Raw genomic sequence first — 18,160 nt, 5'->3', positions numbered from 1 at the left:
GGTGGATGGTACTCAGTGATGGTAGGCTGGGGAGAGAGCCTCGTCTTCTCCCAGGGGTTTTGTCTGCTGCTGTGAGCTGGACTAGGACGGTCCCATTATTGATGCCCATCCTTAGACATCCTCTGGAAATCTTTCCTGTGTCATGTAGAGTATCACATGGGGCATGCTGTCAGCAGCCTCAGGACATGTGTTGCCTTGCCTCTGTATCTGGCATCCTGCACACAGCCAGGAACAGTCAGGAACCACCATGGCCAGACCCCTCCTGGGCCGGGTGCTTGAGGAAGCTGGGTAAAAAAGCCAGTAACTGTGTTCTTCTAGAATATTCTCCTGACTTCTAACAGCTTGCAGAAGGACTCTTCAGCATCAGCTCTGTTTCCATCCTCTGAATAACTCACTGTAGTTGGTAGACTTTGCCATCTCACCACTCACCCTCTTTCCCTGAGGTGCTGATCAATGGAGGCTCCAGCACACATCCCTGGGGGCCTCTGCTGGAAACCTCCCCGGAGGGACCTTGCAGGAGGGGCAGGGCTCTGAGGTGGTGTTGCTGGGCGATGGACACCTCTCCCTTTGGAGAGCTCACTGGTGACAGCACACACTGAGTGCAGGGGCGCAGGCTAGCGGCTGGCATGGTGTTGGTGGGAAAGCTGACCCTGCCTAGGAAGGGGTCTTGTGACCTGATTGCTCACAGTTGCTCTAATGCAGTGGTAGTGACATCTTCCCAGCATGAGTGTCACGGGGAGCATCTTTGTTGTTACGATGTAACAGCTGGTTTTTTGGCATAGACCCTACTAAAGTCTCTGCTGCCGGGACTGCTTGCAGGATGCTTGTGTGCTGGAGCTGTGTGCAGGATGCTCACACCTCAGCCTCATGCTCTGCTCTGCCTGGTAGCCCACTCTCCCTTCAGTCAGGTGATCCTATGAAAGCACCAGGGTCTGGTTGCTTGGAGGCATTGGTAGGATCAGGCCTTATCCTCCAGCAGCAGCCCCAGGCAGATGGAGGATGAGCCTGCAGCTGCTTCCCAGCGGGCAGGCTGTGTGTGCCAGCCTCTGCTCTGCTGCTCTGCCATGTTTCCTGTTACCTGGGGTGCTGTGTAAGCCTTGCCCTGTGTTCACATCACTCTGGGGCTCAATTCAGTGTGCCTGGAGTGTGCACAGTGCCACGCTCTGCCTGCGCAGCTCCCCACTGTGAATCCATGAAGCAGCAGCCCTGAAGCCTGGAAGTGAGCTGCTGGGGAGCTTGTGGCTTGGAAGCCCAGTGCTGGAGACTGGGTCCCTCCTCCACACACATTGAGGTCCATGCTTTGCAAACCAGGTTAGAGGTTAGGGCTCCTGGGGCATGTGTACGACTTGTGCGTCAGAATATATGATGCACAGGGATCTTTTTCTCCCTGTGTTAGCAGGAAGACTGTTCAAAATAGAAGAAATCAATTAACCAAGGACTGCATGTGGCTGTAAACAGAGAGGTGGGAGCAGGTAGGGAGGGGTCCTGGGCTGGGGAGCAAGCAGAGGGCACCAATGCCAGCTTCTGTGCCCTGTGACAGTGCCCAGCAAGCAGGGAAGGGAAGGAGTGATCTGTCACCAACTGGGAATCTCAAGTGAGATTTCTTTTGGAAAGAAAATAAGCAGCGAGCTCTGATGAGAACAAGAGACTGAGCAGGTAATGGAGGACATGGTTGGGAGCTCCAGCTCAAGCCCTGCTGCAGGATGACTCAGTCCTTAGCAGAAGAGCAGGGGTAGGAGCCAGCTTCCTACCCCCAGGAGTGGTTGAGCTTTTAGCACATCTGCAGCTACTGCTCGGTAATGAAGTGAATTGTTGCTTTGATGATGACAGCGCTTACCTCTGACCCAGCAGCTGAGTGATGCTTTGGGTAAAAGTCTGAGATAGCTGGGAACAGTGAGCTGCTGGTAACACGGAGCCCTTAGCCACTCTGTCAGGGATGATTTCTTTCTCCCTGATCCTGATTATCGAAGGGTTAACCTTTTCTGTGTCAGGATACATCATTTAGTGGGACAGACACCTGTCCCTCTGCAACCCATGTTGGCTGGCTCCGTCTCCTGCGATGTACTTCATAACCTCTTTCTTTCTTACAAAGAGGTTATCCTCATTTTCCCCAGCCACAAAATCCTCAACAGAGGTGTTTCAAATGATGGCCCAGCCAACGCTGTCTCTGTAAGGTTCCTGCCATTTTGTCCTGCTTTTTTGTCTTTTGCTGGGAGGCAGCTGGAGGCACAAGAGCTTGCTTGGGAAGCTCGTTCCTGTGCCCCAGGCCGCCAGCTCTGCATGCTTAAAAATAGGGTTTAAATCCTCTCCTGGGTACAAGAACCATGCAAGAATTTTATAGAGCTTTTTAGGGGGGTGAGGACGAGGATATTTGAGACCCGGAGCCAGGATGGGGACACAAAAAGTCCTCTGCACCTGCTGGAATCGTCCTCCAGTTTGCTGCTGGGGTGCGACGGGTGCTTGATAGCCTGAGAAATGTCGTTGCTCTTACTTGATCCTGGCGTGTGCAGTCAGTGATTTGAAATGAAATGCGCTGTGCCAGGCAGAAAACATCCCTGCTGGAAGATGGAGTCCAGGCAAGGGGTAGTTCATCTCCACCTTCATGTGCAAGGGCATCACTGGTTACCAGTTGCACCCACTTGGGATAAGTAACTAATGTTCCCTTAAGATCTATATGGTATTCCTCTGCAAATAAAGCCTTGCAGCCTGCGTGAGGCTGTTCACATGGATCTGAGCGCTGCAAAGCAGTAACTAGATCTCCCAGAGCTGTCGGAGCAGGTAAGTGACGTTCCCCTTCTCTCTGTGGAGAAATGAAGTGAGCAGCCTGGACTGTTGCAGGAGGTGGCAGAAGGCAGGCTTAGATGCCAGCTCTCCTGACTCAGCTGTAACTTGGCAGGTTTGGGAATACTTCAGAGGGACTCCATGAAGGGATTAATCCCTGAGTTTAGTGACTGTGGATTTCCAGGGTTCTGTATAGTCTGACAAAGATATCTGCAGTGGCTCTTGAGCTCCCAAGTGCAAGCTTTGGGCCGTGCTGCTGTATCCACAGCACCTTTCTAAGAGCGAGTCCAAGTGGAGGGCAGGAGTGCTGGTGTGCCATGTCTCTTAGAGCGCTCCTGTGGCAGAGGGGTCCTGCACCCACCCCAGTGATGGCACCTCAGCAGGGAAGCAGGCAGGGTCAGCATGAGTGAAGATGGGAGGTGACTAAGGAGAAGAAATTTCTAGAGTGCAGCATGAGAGGAGGAGGTGAAGAACACTTTGCAGGTCCTCACCCACAGCCAGATCGCTCTCAGTTCGCTGAGAGCACAAGGAGGGAGGTCGCTTAACACAGGCTGATGCAGGGAAGAGGGGCTGGCTGTGCAGGGCAGTGGCTGGTGGGCAGCCCAGGCACTGGGTTGTGTCCCAGTGAGCCTTTCCCAGGTGGGACCGGCCATGGTGGTGCTCCTCGGCTGCTCTAAGATCCTTCCCTCTCTCTTCCAGGCTCTCCATCAGCTGTATTACGACCCAAACATCGAGAACAAGAACTTGGCTCAGAAATGGCTGATGCAGGCACAGGTGTCCCCGCAGGCATGGCACTTCAGCTGGCTGCTTCTCAACATGGACAAGGTGCCCGAGATCCAGTACTTTGGCGCCAGCGCTCTCCACATTAAAATCTCCCGTTACTGGAATGACATCCCAGCTGACCAGTATGAGACCCTCAAATCACAGCTCTTCACCCACATCACCCGCTTCGCCAGCGGCTCCAAGATCGTGCTGACCCGGCTCTGCGTGGCGCTGGCCTCCCTGGCGCTCAGCATGATGCCGGAGGCCTGGCCCTGCGCCGTGGCAGACATGGTGCGCATGTTCCAGGCGGAGGACTCCAATGTGGATGGGCGAGCGCGGTGCCTGGCGCTGCTGGAGCTGCTGACCGTGCTGCCCGAGGAGTTTCAGACCAGCCGCCTGCCACAGTACCGCAAGGGCCAGGTACGCAGCGTCCTGGCGCAGGAGTGCGGCTCCGTCTTCCCTTTGCTGGAGCAGCTGCTGCAGCAGCAGGACTCCCCTGGTTTTATCAAGCAGAAGGTGTTGAAGTGCTTCTCCAGCTGGGTGCAGCTGGAGATCCCATTGATGGACTGCGAGAACCTGATCCAAGCAGCTTTCACCTCCCTGCAGGACCCCGAGCTCTTCGACACAGCAGTGGAGGCTGTTGTCAATGCCATTTCCCAACCTGATGCCCAGAGGTAAGGGCAGCCTCTCCCACATGCTGTGGGCTGGTGGTCTACAAGGGAATGGGGTGGGAAGGAAAAAACTCAGGATATTTTTTAGCTACTATTCGCCCTGGAGGTGATTATGGCAGGGTGTGGGAGATGTTAAAAGCAGCCAGCAGCTACTGGTTTCACGTGGTCGGTCCTGGAAGGCTTTGCACTGTGGCTGATTTATGGGGACTATGTAGTGTTGGGTCCCCACAGTCCATCCCCATCCTTCTCCTCTCAAGCAGATGAGGATATTCCTTTTTGGCTCCTTGTGTCAGATCTGCAGCACCCGACCAGGGAGCAGCTGCCTGGCTTCTGCCAGCGGGAGTTCAGAGACCTTCCTCTGCCTCATGCTGCTGGTCCAGCCAAGGAGCTGATTCGATGCAGAGATAATAAAACCAGACCTGATGGTCTTCTCCCTCCTCCTCCTGACTCCAGCAGCTCATGCCAGCCAAGGACTCATCCTTTGTTTATGGCTGTGGCTGCCCCTGGAGCAGCTGAGCTGGAGCAGGTCATACTGGGGCTGCGCTGTGGGGCTCCAAGTTCCTCTGCTTGGCTGCGCTGTCCAAGCTGCTGTCAGATCTTGGGACCAATGCCCGCAGAAGGGAAAGTACATCTCCTCCAGTTCCCGTGGCCACATCCCCTCCTGGCTGCTTAGCAACCCTCCAAGAGGAGGGTTTCCTTGAAGGCTGAGCTGAGCTGCTGCTGCTGTGCATCACTGCGCATCGTGCAGGCTCCGACACTCTGCAGCGGTGCGGATGCTGCTGCGGTTGTGAGCCCTAATCCTGGCCTTGGCTTCAGGGGAGGGGCAGCTGGCACAGTCCATGGCTTGAGGGCAGTCTGGGGTCATTCTTTTCCGTGAGGAAGGGGTTGCATCTGCAAGTCCCGCTGCACAACGAGACCCATCAGGGTTTTGACATGTTGTTGGGTGTGGGAGGGGTTGCCTCATTTGCATCTTCATTCAGAAGATGACCAAAAGCACCTTTCCTTGTACCTGGCAAAGGCTGTGGGCTAGCCCAAACCCTTGTAGCGGGATTGATGCAGAAAACGAGAAGGTGAAAACAACTTGCAGTTCTGAAATGTTGGATTCTGTTTTCCTCCTTTCCATTTCCCTTGAGTCTCGGAAGTCTGTTGGCTGTGATTCCGCACCTGTGTGCAGGAGCCTGGCCCTGCAGCACTGTTCTTCAGTTGCATTAAAATCCTGAGCTTTCTGTGATCTTTCGAAGTGAGTTTTGGTGAGAAGTGTGGCTGAGAGTGGGTTGCCTCTCTCTGCTCTTGTGCTGACCCTGCCACACAGTTTCTGGCCTTGTCCAGTCCTGCCACACTGGCTGCTACTTTGCAGCATTACCAGCACTTGCTCTCCATCCTGCTCCCTGGAGGCATCATTGGCTGTGGCAGGGAGCCCTCCTGTCCAAAGGCATGTGAGCAATGGCCAGGACAGGGTGGGAAGACAGCCTGAAAGGCTATCCAGTATGTGAGCCTGGCACAGCCCCAACTCCAGGGTGTGGGGACAGCAGTGGCATTGTCACAGGGATGCCCTGCCAGGCAGCATGTGGTGTCAGCTGCTCCAGGAAGGAGCAGGACAGTGCTCGGTGCTGGGATCTGGGATGGCTTCAGGAGCTGGGTAGCTCACAGAGCGACCATTTCCCAGCCCCGGTGGGCTCTCTTCCCCTTTGTTCCTTGTGTCCTCCATCCCGCATCCCTCCTCCTGCTTCCTCTGGTGCCAGCTGTCCCGCCCCTCTGGCTTTGTTGTTTAGCCGTGGAGGATCCAGCTCTTCCTGGAGCCCCTAGGGAATCTCCTGACCTTTCTGTCTCTTATCTTAACAGTGTGGGAGGTCCCTGCTGCTTTTCAGCTGCTTTCTTCCTCCTCGATCTCTCACCTTTGTTTCCGCAGTGGCTTGGCTCCCTGCTGCCCTTAGCTGCAGGCTCAGAGCATCCTTGACACTGAGCTGATGACATCGTCCTCTCCAGAGCTTTGTAGGGCATCGCTCATGAGACAGTTGGGTCTTGGGGCTCCCCAGTTTCCCATGGCTAGGTAACCTGTGGGTCATCTTCCAAGGGTAGCACCACTTTGCATGGCATCCCTCATGCTGCAGCTCCTTACTGACTGCCACCCATGACTAGATGGAAAAGGGCAGGTGGGACCTTATGGGCTAGGATCACCTAGGCATGGCACTGCCTCATGCTTGCTTAAGTCACTTGTGCCAGCATCTTCCATTTCCCTTCCTGTGAGGAGCAGTGGGAGGCTTTCCTGCCTCTGAGGTGTTACTAGAGATGATGAAGCAGAGATTCATAGGTGCAAAGCATTTGATCTCCTTACCTTCTAGGAGGGTGGGAGCCCTTAGCACCCAGAGGACGGGGTGCCCCAGGCGTTGCTGGAGTCTGGATGACGTTCCTCTATTAAGATATGGCATTCCTGGGAAGAAATCTCAGAGGCTTGGCCAGGAGCTGGCAACTGGAGCCCCTCTGAGCACACCTCCGCTGTCATAAAGCTGCTGAGGCACAAGACAGCAGGAATGGAGATATTGCTGCATCTTCTTTGCAGAGGAGGCTTGGGCTGGATTTTCTGTCTCGCTTGAGGATTATCCCCCCTGCTAAGTGGGTCAGAGAGCTCACTGGCACGTGCTGCAACTGGAGAGCTGGCACGTGGTGCTTGGCCATGCTCTGAAGCCCAATGGGTAGTGTTGGAGCAGGGAGAGGGACCTCCATGTGATGTGTGCCTGTGGTGGGAGTTACGGAGCACAGGCATTGGGCAGTGAGCTGCCCCTCTGAAAGCAGTAGAGTGTTGCTGCAGTGGTGGAGCTGGCAGGATCACTGATGTCCAGGTGGGATTGCTTGGTGCTCAGCCATCCCTTCCTGGTGCTGGTGCTCAATCCCTGAAGAATTTCACTGGAAAAGTTTTCCAAGAGCTTCATTAGAAACAGTGTTTTAATAACATCAGGGTTTTCTCATCAGAACGTGGCTCAGATTTTGGATCAGGAAGGATGAGATTCTCCCATATAAGCTGTATATATCTCCCCTCTGCAGGTTGTCCCCCACACTGTGATGTGGTCTGGGGAGGGTTGTGGGGAGAGCAGAAGGAGATGCTGGTCCCACCAAGGGAGCTGCAGCAACTTTCAGAAGGGACTGGACCAACTCATGGAAGCAAAATTTGCTCAGGTGCTAAATACCAGGATATTGCTCAGATTCTTGCTCAGGAAGGCTAAGACAGATCACTGGAGGGAAATACATGGGGAGGCATCACCTCATGGCTGCCACGTGCATACATTCACGGCCATTCCCAGGTTTTGGCTGCTGGAGGCAGGCTGCTCAGCTGGGCATTCAGGGATGGTCTTATCCTCTCCTGCCCAATGCTGGGGTACTTGGGGTGGGGAGCAGGGGCAAGCTTGTCACTTGGAGCTGGAAAGCAGCACTGGAGTGGCCTGGGACTCTGTGCTCCGGGGTGTGGAGGAGAGCAGCTCAGCTCTAGCTGGTCATGGCTCTTGGGGTGCTGGTTAAAACAACTTACCTAGAGCAAGAATTTCCCTCCTTGCTGGGGCCCTTGCATCTGAGTTGCCCTTACATCTGCACAGGCAGTGAGCAGAGCGAAGTGGTGCTCAGGAGGCAGGGTTCACCCAGGCTTTTCTACAAGTTTGCATTAACATGGGATGAGTTGCAGCAAGGATGCAAATCCAGTTGGTTGTCCCTATTGGCTGTGCAGGGTGTCCAGAGGACCAGCTCAGGTCCAGGCGTCTGCAGTCTGAGTATTTCAAGGTAACAGCAAAAGCGGGATCCTTGTAATAAACTCCTAAAGTTGTGAGAACACCTCTGGGGTACTGTGAGCCCAGTGCTGTGGAGGAAGGGTGGTTTTGCTTACAGCAGGGCAGTGGAGGGTCCCCTGTACCTTTTTGTCTGGGCACTGCCCTGTCTCCCTTGTGCCAACCCTGACTGCAGCAACAGTTCCCAGGGAGAGAAGCTGATGAATTTCCCAATTCTTCATCACGTTGCTCCCACAGTGCCACATGTATCACTCAGGAGGCGTCAGAGGCTCGAAAATGGCGTACACAAAAATACCTGTCCCCATGACCAGTGATTTCATCTGGGGGAGAGGGGTTGAGGGGGTGAGCCCTGCCAGCACACAGAGGAGCAGCCACCAAGACACCTTGTTCCCTCTGTCTTCTGTTGGCCCAGACCTAAAAGCTGCCACCATCAGCACAACTCTCTTCCTGCACCAATGGCTTTGTTTTGCCCTAAAGTAGTCATAGCAAGAGGATGGGGCAACCCTGCCACTCCGGGATGGATGTGTGGCGGTCCTGGTGTCAGAAGTCATATCCCTTCCCCATGGTGGAAGCACAGGGGAGCTGGCATCACGTGTGCCTCCCTCTCTGAGCATCCTCAGCCCCACACCTGTGTGTTGGGTCAGGCGGGGAGTGCATGGAATAGCTGCAGCTCCGGATAACACGCCTCGGTGGGCAGGGAAATGGCAGGCTGCACATCAGCCTCCAGCACGGCCTCTCTCCGGGGGCCCTGGGCTGCGTTTCACCTTGGCTGCCTCCTTCTCGTTGCCTTGGTTACCATCACTTACAGGCAGCAGCGCAGAGGGGAGGAAGGCTGATGTGCGTGATGTGATGTGGGAGAGCTGTGCTGCGCTGGGCTGTGGCAGCCCAGGAGGATGGGGGGACAGGGGGATGTGTCAGGGACCAGCACCTTCCTGGGCTAAGAGTCTGCAAGGGTGGCTGCCCCCTTCTTCCCAGAGAACACAGCTTAGATGTGTCCATGCTGGACAGTTGTGCCATATCCCACCGGCAGCTCTGGCAGCCTTCATGCAGAGCTGAGAAGAGCGGTGAAAAGAGCCCACAGGTCTGCCCTCCCCAGCCTTCTGCTCCCTACCGCTTTGATGCTGCCATGTGCAGGCATAGCTTGCTTGGAACTGGTTATGGCAATGACCAGTTAGTGCGGGCTGAGTGCTGGTGCAAATGCCCCACTGCACCACAGTGCCTCTGCCCTCCCAGGCCTACTGAGCTGATGGCCACTGGCTCAGCCCTTCTCTTGCAGAGGCTCTGCTGCAGGGGTGCTTGGGGCTTCAAATTTTGTCCCGATGCCACAGGCTGGAAGTAGAGTCCCTGTAAACAGTAAAGGCTCCTGGATGCATCCCATTGCATAAAGCAGCCTTCCAGTAAGGAAAGCTGGGCAGGAACCCTGGGAGAGCATCAGGAGGGATGGATGCCCTGGCAGCCAGTGCTGGTGAGGCGATGCCTGGCATTGATTTCGGCTGTGCTTGCAGGTATGTGAATACCCTTCTCAAGCTCATCCCGCCTGTGCTGGGGCTCCAAGAGCAGCTGCGCCAGGCGGTCCAGAGCGGGGACATGGAGACGTCACATGGGATCTGCCGCATCGCTGTGGCTTTGGGGGAGAACCACTCCCGGTGAGTGCTGGGGATGGTCCTCAGGAGAGGGGAATGAGCTTGGAGCAGCACCGCTGTCCCGCACGTGCTGCTTGTGCAGATCCTGTCCTGCGCCAGTGATGTGTCAGGGCAGAGGAGCTGTGCTCACAGCAGTGGTGCCACCCTCACTGTGCTCTCTGTTCCTCAGGGCACTCTTGGACCAGGTGGAGCACTGGCAGAGCTTCCTGGCCCTGGTCAACATGATCATGTTCTGCACTGGCATCCCTGGGCACTACCCTGTCAATGAAACCACCAGCTCCTTGACGCTCACCTTCTGGTACACGCTGCAGGTCAGTGGCCATCATGGGTCAGTCCTACTCTCCAGGCAGGACTCAAGGCACCAATGCACAGGATTGGGGTCTGGCCTGGTTGTGTTTGATTCCCAGGGACTTCCGATGCTGCTGCTCCACACTCTGCACTCACAGTCACCGCAGGGCACATACCTCAGAAATGCTGGTCCTGTGGCTTGCATTTTTCCACCCCCAGTCTTCCTTGGAAGTGTGAGCCAGGCTTTAAGGGCCTCATTAACATAGCTAATTAAAACTTCATGCTGATTTCTTTTCCAGCAGCAGAGCTGGTTGTTTAGCTCCTTGCTGTGTGCCCGCAAGGTAGAAGAGCATGTGCTGGCTCACTGCAGGCTAGACCTTGCTGCCAGGCTGGTGGTGTGGTCTACTGGAGGAGGAAAGAGGGCTGGGAGCTGCTAGTGGCTGCTCAGCATGGGTCCCTCTCCCAGGGCCAGTGCTCCCTGTGCCAACAAAGCAGCCTTGCCACGTCGTGCTCTATTTTTATCCCCTGTTCATCCCCCCAGCTCTATTCCTCTGCAATGTGATGCAGAGTGGCTGAGCCTGGGCAGGGAAGGGGGTGACGGAGCTGTGTGTGGCCAAGGCTCCCACCTCTTTTTGCTGCTTCTTTGGATGGGCTGAGGATATGTGTACAGGCAGGAGAGCGCTGTGCTCAGGCATCCGTCCGAGCCTGCCTTGCAGGGGGATCCAAGGCATGTGTGCTCCTGATGCAGGCTTGCTCCTGCTGCTAGGACATGGCAGGGCAGTGCCACCCTGCTGTAACCCTGCTCTCCTCAAACACCCGAAGGTTCCCCCGGTTGCTGGGGCTTCTTGCATCCAGATAATGCTGGTTCTGCAGAAGGAGTCTGCATCAGATGGATCTTGGGGAGCTGAAAATGCAACCTCCAGGGCATGATAGGTCCCACCAGCCCTGAGAGGTGTTCCCAAGTCCCCTTTGCAGCAGGCATGCCAGCTCCTTTCTCTTTCCCCTGCACCACTTGATGTATTCCTCCTCCTGCTACCAGGATGACATCCTCTCCTTCGAGCCAGACAAGCAGGCGGTGTACCAGCAGGTCTACAGGCCTGTCTACTTCCAGCTGGTGGATGTGCTGCTGCACAAAGCCCAGTTCCCCTCCGATGAGGAGTACGGCTTCTGGTCTTCAGATGAGAAGGAGCAGTTTCGGATATACAGGTACAGTTGGGAGGTTTGAGTTTGCTTGTCAGGCAGGCAAGGATGCAGGCAGCATCCTGCCACCCTGGAGACCCAAGGAGGGACAAAGAGGAGGTTTCTTCCAGCAAGAGCTGTTTTGGCTGTGGTGGTGATAGGGAAATGAGCTGGTATTTTGGCATGGCACCAGTTGCCCTGCTGAGGAAGCCCTGGGAGCACCCTGTGTTGGGCTGGGGCAGTGTGCTTGTGCAGGCAGTGCCTGTGCCCTGCCTGGCAGTGGAAGGGGAAGTCATGTGTTCATGCATGGAGCACTCTGCAGGGGATGGGGACAGCATTTGGAGACCCCCCCATGTTCTCTGCAGGGTGGACATCTCTGACACACTGATGTATGTGTATGAGATGCTGGGTGCTGAGCTCCTGAGCAGCCTCTATGACAAACTGGGACGTCTCCTGACCAACACGGAGCAGCCATCCACGTGGCAGGTAAGTGAGGGGTCCCAGGCACCAGGCTGATGGCTGCCAGCCCCTTAGGGACCTATCCTTGCCATGGGACATTGAGAGCAAAGGGACATGATAGAGGCAAGGAGCACGACCCCCTTGCCAGCACACGTGCAGGCTTTCTGGGGTCTGCTGAGGAGAAGAACAGGTCTTCTGCATCCCTGTCCTTAGCACTGCCCAGGGACCAGCCCCCTGGGGAGTCTGAGGTAGTGCCTGGACCTGGGTCTGGTGTTGGCATCATGGGTCAGTGCATGGCTCTGATGGTGTCTCTCCCACCCTGGCAGCACACGGAGGCTTTGCTCTATGGCTTCCAGTCGATCGCTGAGACCATCGACGTGAACTACTCTGATGTGGTGCCGGGGCTGATCGGCCTCATTCCCCGCATCAGCATCAGCAATGTGCAGCTTGCCGACACTGTCATGTTCACTATCGGTAAGGCCCTTGTTCACACACAGGGTGGGGAGGGGGAGCCCCTCTGAGGCTATTTCTGCTCAGCAATAGCAGCAGTGAAAAGCAAAGCTGAGCATCCCAAGGTGCAGGAGCAGAAGCCCGCAACGCAGTCCTGTGGGCTGATCCCACCTGTGTGTGCAGGGGCACTGTCGGAGTGGCTGGCTGATCACCCCGTCATGATTAACAACGTGCTGCCGCTGGTGCTCCAAGCCTTGGGCAACCCTGAGCTCTCCATCTCCAGCGTGTCCACGCTGAAGAAGATCTGTCGGGAATGCAAGTACGACCTGCCACCCTATGCTGCCAACATTGTCGCCGTGTCACAGGTAGGAGCTCGTGCAGATGGATGTGTGGTGGTGACTTGGGATGTGCTGTGTGCATCTATGTGTCACTCTCCTCTGCAAGGATCAGCACAGGGGGACACAAAGCAGCAGTTCAGAGCATCTTGCTTGCTGTAAGGGACTTGTCTGCCCTGTTCCTAGACCAACAGACCCAGGTGGCAGGCCCTGTGTCCTGCTGTGAATGCAGAAATGGCAGTCAGGGGCAGACACAACTGCCAGGGGGTCTACTGGGGTTGTACTTGGGCATCTGTCCTTTGTTTGTCTTGGTGGGAACAGACTGGGCTGGTCCCTGCAGTGCTGGATCAGCTTGTCCCAGGGTCGGTCTTGGCTCTCAAGATCTGGGACAGATGGGTCTCACAAGTCATGAGGCACTAGGAGGAGGGCTGGGCTTGGGTGAGCTGCCAGGGTGTGTGTGAGAGCAGAGAGGGGCTGGTGGAGGGCATGAGTCTGCTTTTGGAGCTTGGGGGTTGCTGTCAGCAGACTAAGGAAGCCCTGGCTCCTTGAGCTGTCCTGCAGCAGCGCCTGGCCAAGCCAGGGGCTCACTTTGCTGGGTAGGCTGGCTGGGGAAGAGCTTACCAGGGGACAAGGATTTTGCTGTCTGCCTGTGGCACATCGTGGGCAGTGCATGCCTCTTGTCTGCCCATGATGGTGTTGGTTATGTTGACCTCCTGCATCAATCCTGCCTCCTGGCAGAGAAGGGGCTGTCTGTGGCACTCACCCTGCTCTTTCTCTCTCCCCTTCTTTTTGGCAGGAGGTGTTGATGAAGCAGATTCACAAGGTAAGCAGGGCTGGCTCACACCTCTGGCTGGTTCTGCTTGCCCCCACTGTGTACCCCATTGCCACACCTAGCTGAAGACATGAGGGGTGCCATCACAAGTTGGGCTGGCCTCAGAGAAGAGCTGAGCACTGCAGCCATTGTGTGTGGGGCCAGGAGTAGCGGCTGGGCTCCCATTGCATGTGGGCTAGGGTCAAGCTGGAGGGTATATCCCCATAGAGAGGGAAGCCCCTGGGGGGAGGCTTAACTCTAGCAGTTCCCAGTCCCTGAAAGCCCAACGATGCTGAGACAGCAGGCATGCTTTCAAGAAGAAAACGAAGGGAGATAAGTGTGGGGACAGAGCCTACGCAGGCTATGCCTGTGACCAGACTGAGATGGGATGCTTGACCCCAGAAGGGCCGAGACAGGCTGTGCAAAGGATGGTATGCCAAGGAAGGGCAAGCAGTGCCAGCATGATGATCCCTGGGCACCAACTGGTCTTCCAGTTGCTGGGAAGAGGCCAAGCGTGCTGGTGGCAGAGTGCCTGTTCCCTGGGTTTGCCATGCTGGCAGGGAGCTGCTCCACTCTCCTGCAGTGAGATGCAACAAGGGTGACCCAGATAGAGCAGCTCAGGACCTGCAGCACACCAGAGTCCTGGCCACTGCCTTAGCTAGTGTGCATGTTAGGTTGTACCTGAGGCTGCAGGCTGGGCAATGACCTGACCCATTGTGTCCCCTCTCTGTCCCAGACGAGTCAGTGCATGTGGCTGATGCAGGCTCTTGGTTTCCTGCTCTCTGCGCTGCAAGTGGAAGAGATCCTGAAGAACCTGCACTCCCTGATCACCCCCTACATCCAGCAGCTGGAGAAGCTGGCTGATGAAACAGTAAGTGCCTGTATGCTAGCTCCGTGCAGAATTGGCTTCTCCCGCCGACTCTGGGGCTGTTGTGTTGAAGCAACACTCTTAACATGGGCTGAAGAGAGAGGGCAGTGCAGGGAACTCCTTTCTGGCACTTTGCCTCTGCAGTCATGGTTCCTCAGGGTCCTAAATACATGACTATGATTAAGCAGCATGGGTTTTGGGCTTTATTTTCCCTGGCAGCCCAATCCCTCCAACAAGCTGGCCATCATCCACATCCTGGGTCTGCTGTCCAACCTCTTCACCACTCTAGACATCAGCCACCACGACGATGACCATGAAAGCACCGAAGTCAAGAAACTGCCAGTGCAGCAAGGACCTAACCCAGTGAGTAGAGCTTGTTGCTCTTTGCCACAGCCTGGCTGAAGCCTTGCTATTCGCTGCTGGTGCCAGGAAAGGGGGGTTAATGGGGAATGCAGTGTGTGTACCGTGAAGAGGGTAGTGCCACTGCATTCAGCTAAAACAACTCCTTTAGCTCATCCCACCACTCCTGAGGTGGCCAGAGGTGACCTGCAGGGTCCCTCTTGGCTGGGTGCTGCACTTGAGGACAGCCTGGCACTGTGAGCTGTGCCAGGCTGCTTCAGCAGGGAAGAAAGCTGTCCATCTTTGGAGAGGGGAGGGAGCAGTGGTTCCTGAAGGTTTGTGTCCAAGCCATGCTTAGTTTTGAATCTCCCCTTCCTGGTGCCATGGAGACCAGTTCTCTTCAGTGCTTTTTGTTCCTTGCAGGTGGTGGTGGTTCTGCAGCAAGTCTTCCAGCTCATACAGAAGGTTCTCAGCAAGTGGATGAATGATGCCCAGGTGGTGGAGGTAACCAGGCTCCTCCTGTATACTGCCTTCAGCTCTGCCACTCCTTGCAGCCCTGAACTGGGGACAGCAAAGGACAGACTTTGAGTGATGCCCTGTAACAGGGATGTCTTGCTCGGTTGTCCAGACCAGTGCTGTCACCAGCAGCGTGCAGCCATTCTAGTCTGTCTGGTGCTCATATCAGCCCCACTCCTCTCCAGTTACAGGGGCCCTGCCATGAGCAGGGAGATGGGGGTCTACCAAACCTGTGTTCCCTAAGAGGAGAGTTCTCCTCTGACCTGGACCTGTGTCATCTGATGTTTCTTCAGTCCTCTCAGTCCAGTAATGCCCATGTGCAACATCCCACCATCCACATTCCCCTGGCCCTCAGGGAGACTTCTGCTGCAGTAGGAAGTGTGTTTCCTGATCTCTGGAAGCATCCTGTGCTGCAAGGCAGGGCACCAGTACCAGAGCAGGTCTGAGCCCTCTGCCTGGGTGATCCCCATCCCCACTGCCAGCTCTTCCCTCCCCTGGGACCCATCCATTAAGCCCTGTCCCCCAGAAGAGGTCGTCTGATGCCCATTGCTCAGAGCAGCCCTCCTTCTCCCGCAGTCCGTCTGTGCCATCTTTGAGAAGTCCGTGAAGACCCTCCTGGATGATTTTGCCCCCATGGTGCCTCAGCTGTGTGAGATGCTGGGGCAGATGTACAGCACCATCCCCCAGGCCTCTGCCATCGACCTCACCCGGCAGGTACAGAGCTGAGCTCAGGGCTGGGGCTGCTGCTTCCCAGGGAGTTGGAGATGTACAAAGCTAACAGCAGCTTGAGTTCTTCTCTCTGTCTTGCAGCTGGTTCACATCTTTGCCCATGAGCCTGCCCACTTCCCTCCCATCAAGGCCCTCTTCTTGCTCGTTACCTCAGTCACGCTGACCCTCTTCCAGCAAGGTACGTAGGATTAACCCTTCTTCACGCTGGGGCTGTTGTCAGGCTGTTGCATGCATGGAGTCTGGAGGCGTCTTACCAGGAATGGCTGTTTTCACTCCTAGCTAAGCTAATGGGGCCATCTCTGTTTCTTGGATTCATCCCAACCCCTGGAAGGTGGGTACCTTCCCTGCAGGGCAGCAGAAGCAGGAAACCCCTGGGTGAGACGCTGTACTGCTGTGACAGCCCTGCTTCTGCAGTGGGGCTGGGTGTCGCGTGCTGCAGGGTTTGAGCTGGAGTTCCAGTCCCGCTTGGCAGGGAGGCTGTGCTTCCCAGGAGATCGGGGGGCTCCTCCAGGAGCCAGTGCTGTTTGTAGTGGCCAGGAATCAAGCCCTTACATAAGCAGGAGGATGTGTGTGTGAACATCTGGGAAACGACCTCTTCAGAGTCGCTGCTGTGATGCTGAGGATGCTGGTGTCCTCCCCCAGGGCAGCGTCTCTCTTCAGCTCACTGCACACCCTACAAAAAGCAAATGGGGGTTAAGACAGGCCTCTCCGCACCATGGCTCCCCTCAGCCTCTTGGTGACTTGCCCTGTGACAGGGACAAATGTATGTTGGAGCTGCTGGCTCTGGTCCTTCAGCACCTCCATATGCAGTTCCCAAGGGGTCTTGTCCTTTGCTGACAGCCGGATGCTGGGTGGGGTGATGCTGTCCCCCTGTACAAGGCTCAGAGCTCTGTAGGGAGGCTGGGGAGGTGTGAGGACCCCTGCTTCATCATCACACCACGGTCCAAGCAAACCCTGCTGCACTGAGGTGTCACTGGGGTCAGTGGCAGGCAAGCTGGGCTTACCTGGAGATCAGGTCCCTGCTTGTGCCAGCGGCGTGTGGATGTGTCTGCACTGAAACCCTTTGGCTCGGTGCCTGGGGAGGCGGCGATGCCTCCGTGCAGGAGCAGGCATATCTGCAGGAGTAAAAGGGAGAGACAGAGCCCGAGCTGTGCCAACACTAGGATGCAAGCTTTGCTCGTGCAAGTGGCCATGCAGTTCTCTCTGTGCCCAGGGCTGTGTGCTCCCACCCACCCCATGGGTCCCTTTCGGTGGGTGGCCAGCCCTGAGCAGGGTGAGCCCCTTCTGCTGAGCCCACGGGCAACAGGAGACGGGGGAATGCCTGACCCCATGGGGTCCAAGACATGTCTGTGCACAGCAGGATGCCAAGGTAGGGTGAGTGGTGCTGGCATGGAGATCTCTGGGCACTGAACTGCTCTCTCTCAGGAGGATGCTGGAGGACACCTCCAGGAGGATCCTGGACTCAGGGTCTTGGAGAACATCTGGGAACAGGGTGGGAGGGTGACTGTGCCAGGGGCTCCTGAGCAGCTGGTGCTGGTGACAAGCATGTGCACGCCTGAGCCCGGCTGGGCCTGTCAAGCGTTTGCTGAGGTGCTGTCGTTCACTTGCAGTTATCTTCCAGGACCAAACAGTGCTCTGAAGACACCCGCTCGGTCCCCACAGTGCAAAAAGCTCTAATTCTCCTTGTGGAGATGGTGCCCAGCTAGCCCCTGCTCCTCCTCCTCCTCTTCCTCCCCAAGGACACGAAGATCTCCTCCTTGGCTCTGCAGCACCCAGGTGCTAGCTGGAGGCCCTGGGGCTTCAGACCCTTTCCTTTGCAGTTTCTTTCTGTTCTTGGGTTCTCCAAGTTTCATGATTTTTTGTATGTTTTGTTTCTTTAACTTGCTTCAAGCTGCTCATGTTGCCCATCCCTTTCCCCACACACCCCTCCTCCCTTACACTCCTGTTTTCACTTGTAAATTCTTTCTGTATCACATAACTATATGATGTTGAGTTGCTGTTTGTATGATTTTTCTCTTAAGTTACATCTTTATTATATTTTAGGGCCCAGGGATCATCCTGATATTGTTGATTCATTTATGCAACTCCTGGCACAGGTGTGTTTTAGTTTCTTATTCATTCACTTTCTGTTCTCTCTCTTTCTCTTTTTAATTCGATTTAAACCTATTTTTAGCTTTCTGTTGACAACGTTTTTTTTTCCTTTTAGTTGAATATCGAGTTTCTCCATCTGTTTCCGTGGAAGTTGAAAACAAAACATTCTCCTTTAGTTCTGGGTCCGCACCATCCCCAGGGCAGTGCCCTCCTCTGCAGGGCAGCCTCCAGCTGTCACCCCCTTGCCTTGCCAAAGCCTGTGTGGGGTGCTTGGGGCTAATGCCTTGGTTACCCTTGGGTGACAGACAAATTAGAGCATTAAGTGGATGTTTCCTAACCTGTTTACCTGCCCTGTGATAGGTCCTTTGGAGCAGGGATGGGCTGAGCTGGCTGCTTTGCCCCTGAGCCAGTGGGAGGAAGCCCATACCTGTGGTAGCAAGCAGCTGCCAGGGTTTGGGTCTGAGC

At 55.7% G+C, this 18,160-nt stretch overlaps 1 protein-coding gene across 6 annotated transcripts in view; it reads left to right on the top strand.

Moving 5' to 3' along the window:
• IPO13 (importin 13) overlaps window positions 1-18,160 on the top strand; it is a 32,035-nt gene that overhangs the window by 5,990 nt on the left and 7,885 nt on the right. For 4 of the 6 annotated variants that reach the window (XM_080623169.1, XM_080623168.1, XM_080623171.1 and 1 more), the window contains 14 exons: window positions 3,481-4,217; window positions 9,493-9,633; window positions 9,800-9,941; window positions 10,958-11,124; window positions 11,463-11,583; window positions 11,883-12,030; window positions 12,190-12,371; window positions 13,138-13,164; window positions 13,889-14,023; window positions 14,240-14,383; window positions 14,783-14,863; window positions 15,452-15,589; window positions 15,686-15,782; window positions 17,648-17,700. In XM_080623169.1, the coding sequence (XP_080479295.1) occupies window positions 3,481-4,217; window positions 9,493-9,633; window positions 9,800-9,941; window positions 10,958-11,124; window positions 11,463-11,583; window positions 11,883-12,030; window positions 12,190-12,371; window positions 13,138-13,164; window positions 13,889-14,023; window positions 14,240-14,383; window positions 14,783-14,863; window positions 15,452-15,589; window positions 15,686-15,782; window positions 17,648-17,700 (2,313 nt within the window). The remainder of the gene's footprint in view (window positions 1-3,480; window positions 4,218-9,492; window positions 9,634-9,799; window positions 9,942-10,957; window positions 11,125-11,462; window positions 11,584-11,882; window positions 12,031-12,189; window positions 12,372-13,137; window positions 13,165-13,888; window positions 14,024-14,239; window positions 14,384-14,782; window positions 14,864-15,451; window positions 15,590-15,685; window positions 15,783-17,647; window positions 17,701-18,160) is intronic. The other 2 variants (XR_013957416.1, XM_080623172.1) reach the window with 1 other exon arrangement.

This window comes from Psittacula echo, assembly GCF_963264785.1.
Source record: "Psittacula echo genome assembly, chromosome: 7".
Classification (NCBI taxonomy): Eukaryota; Metazoa; Chordata; class Aves; order Psittaciformes; family Psittacidae; genus Psittacula; species Psittacula echo.
Note: the sequence above shows the minus strand (reverse complement) of the source record. Positions and strands in the feature narration are given on the sequence as shown.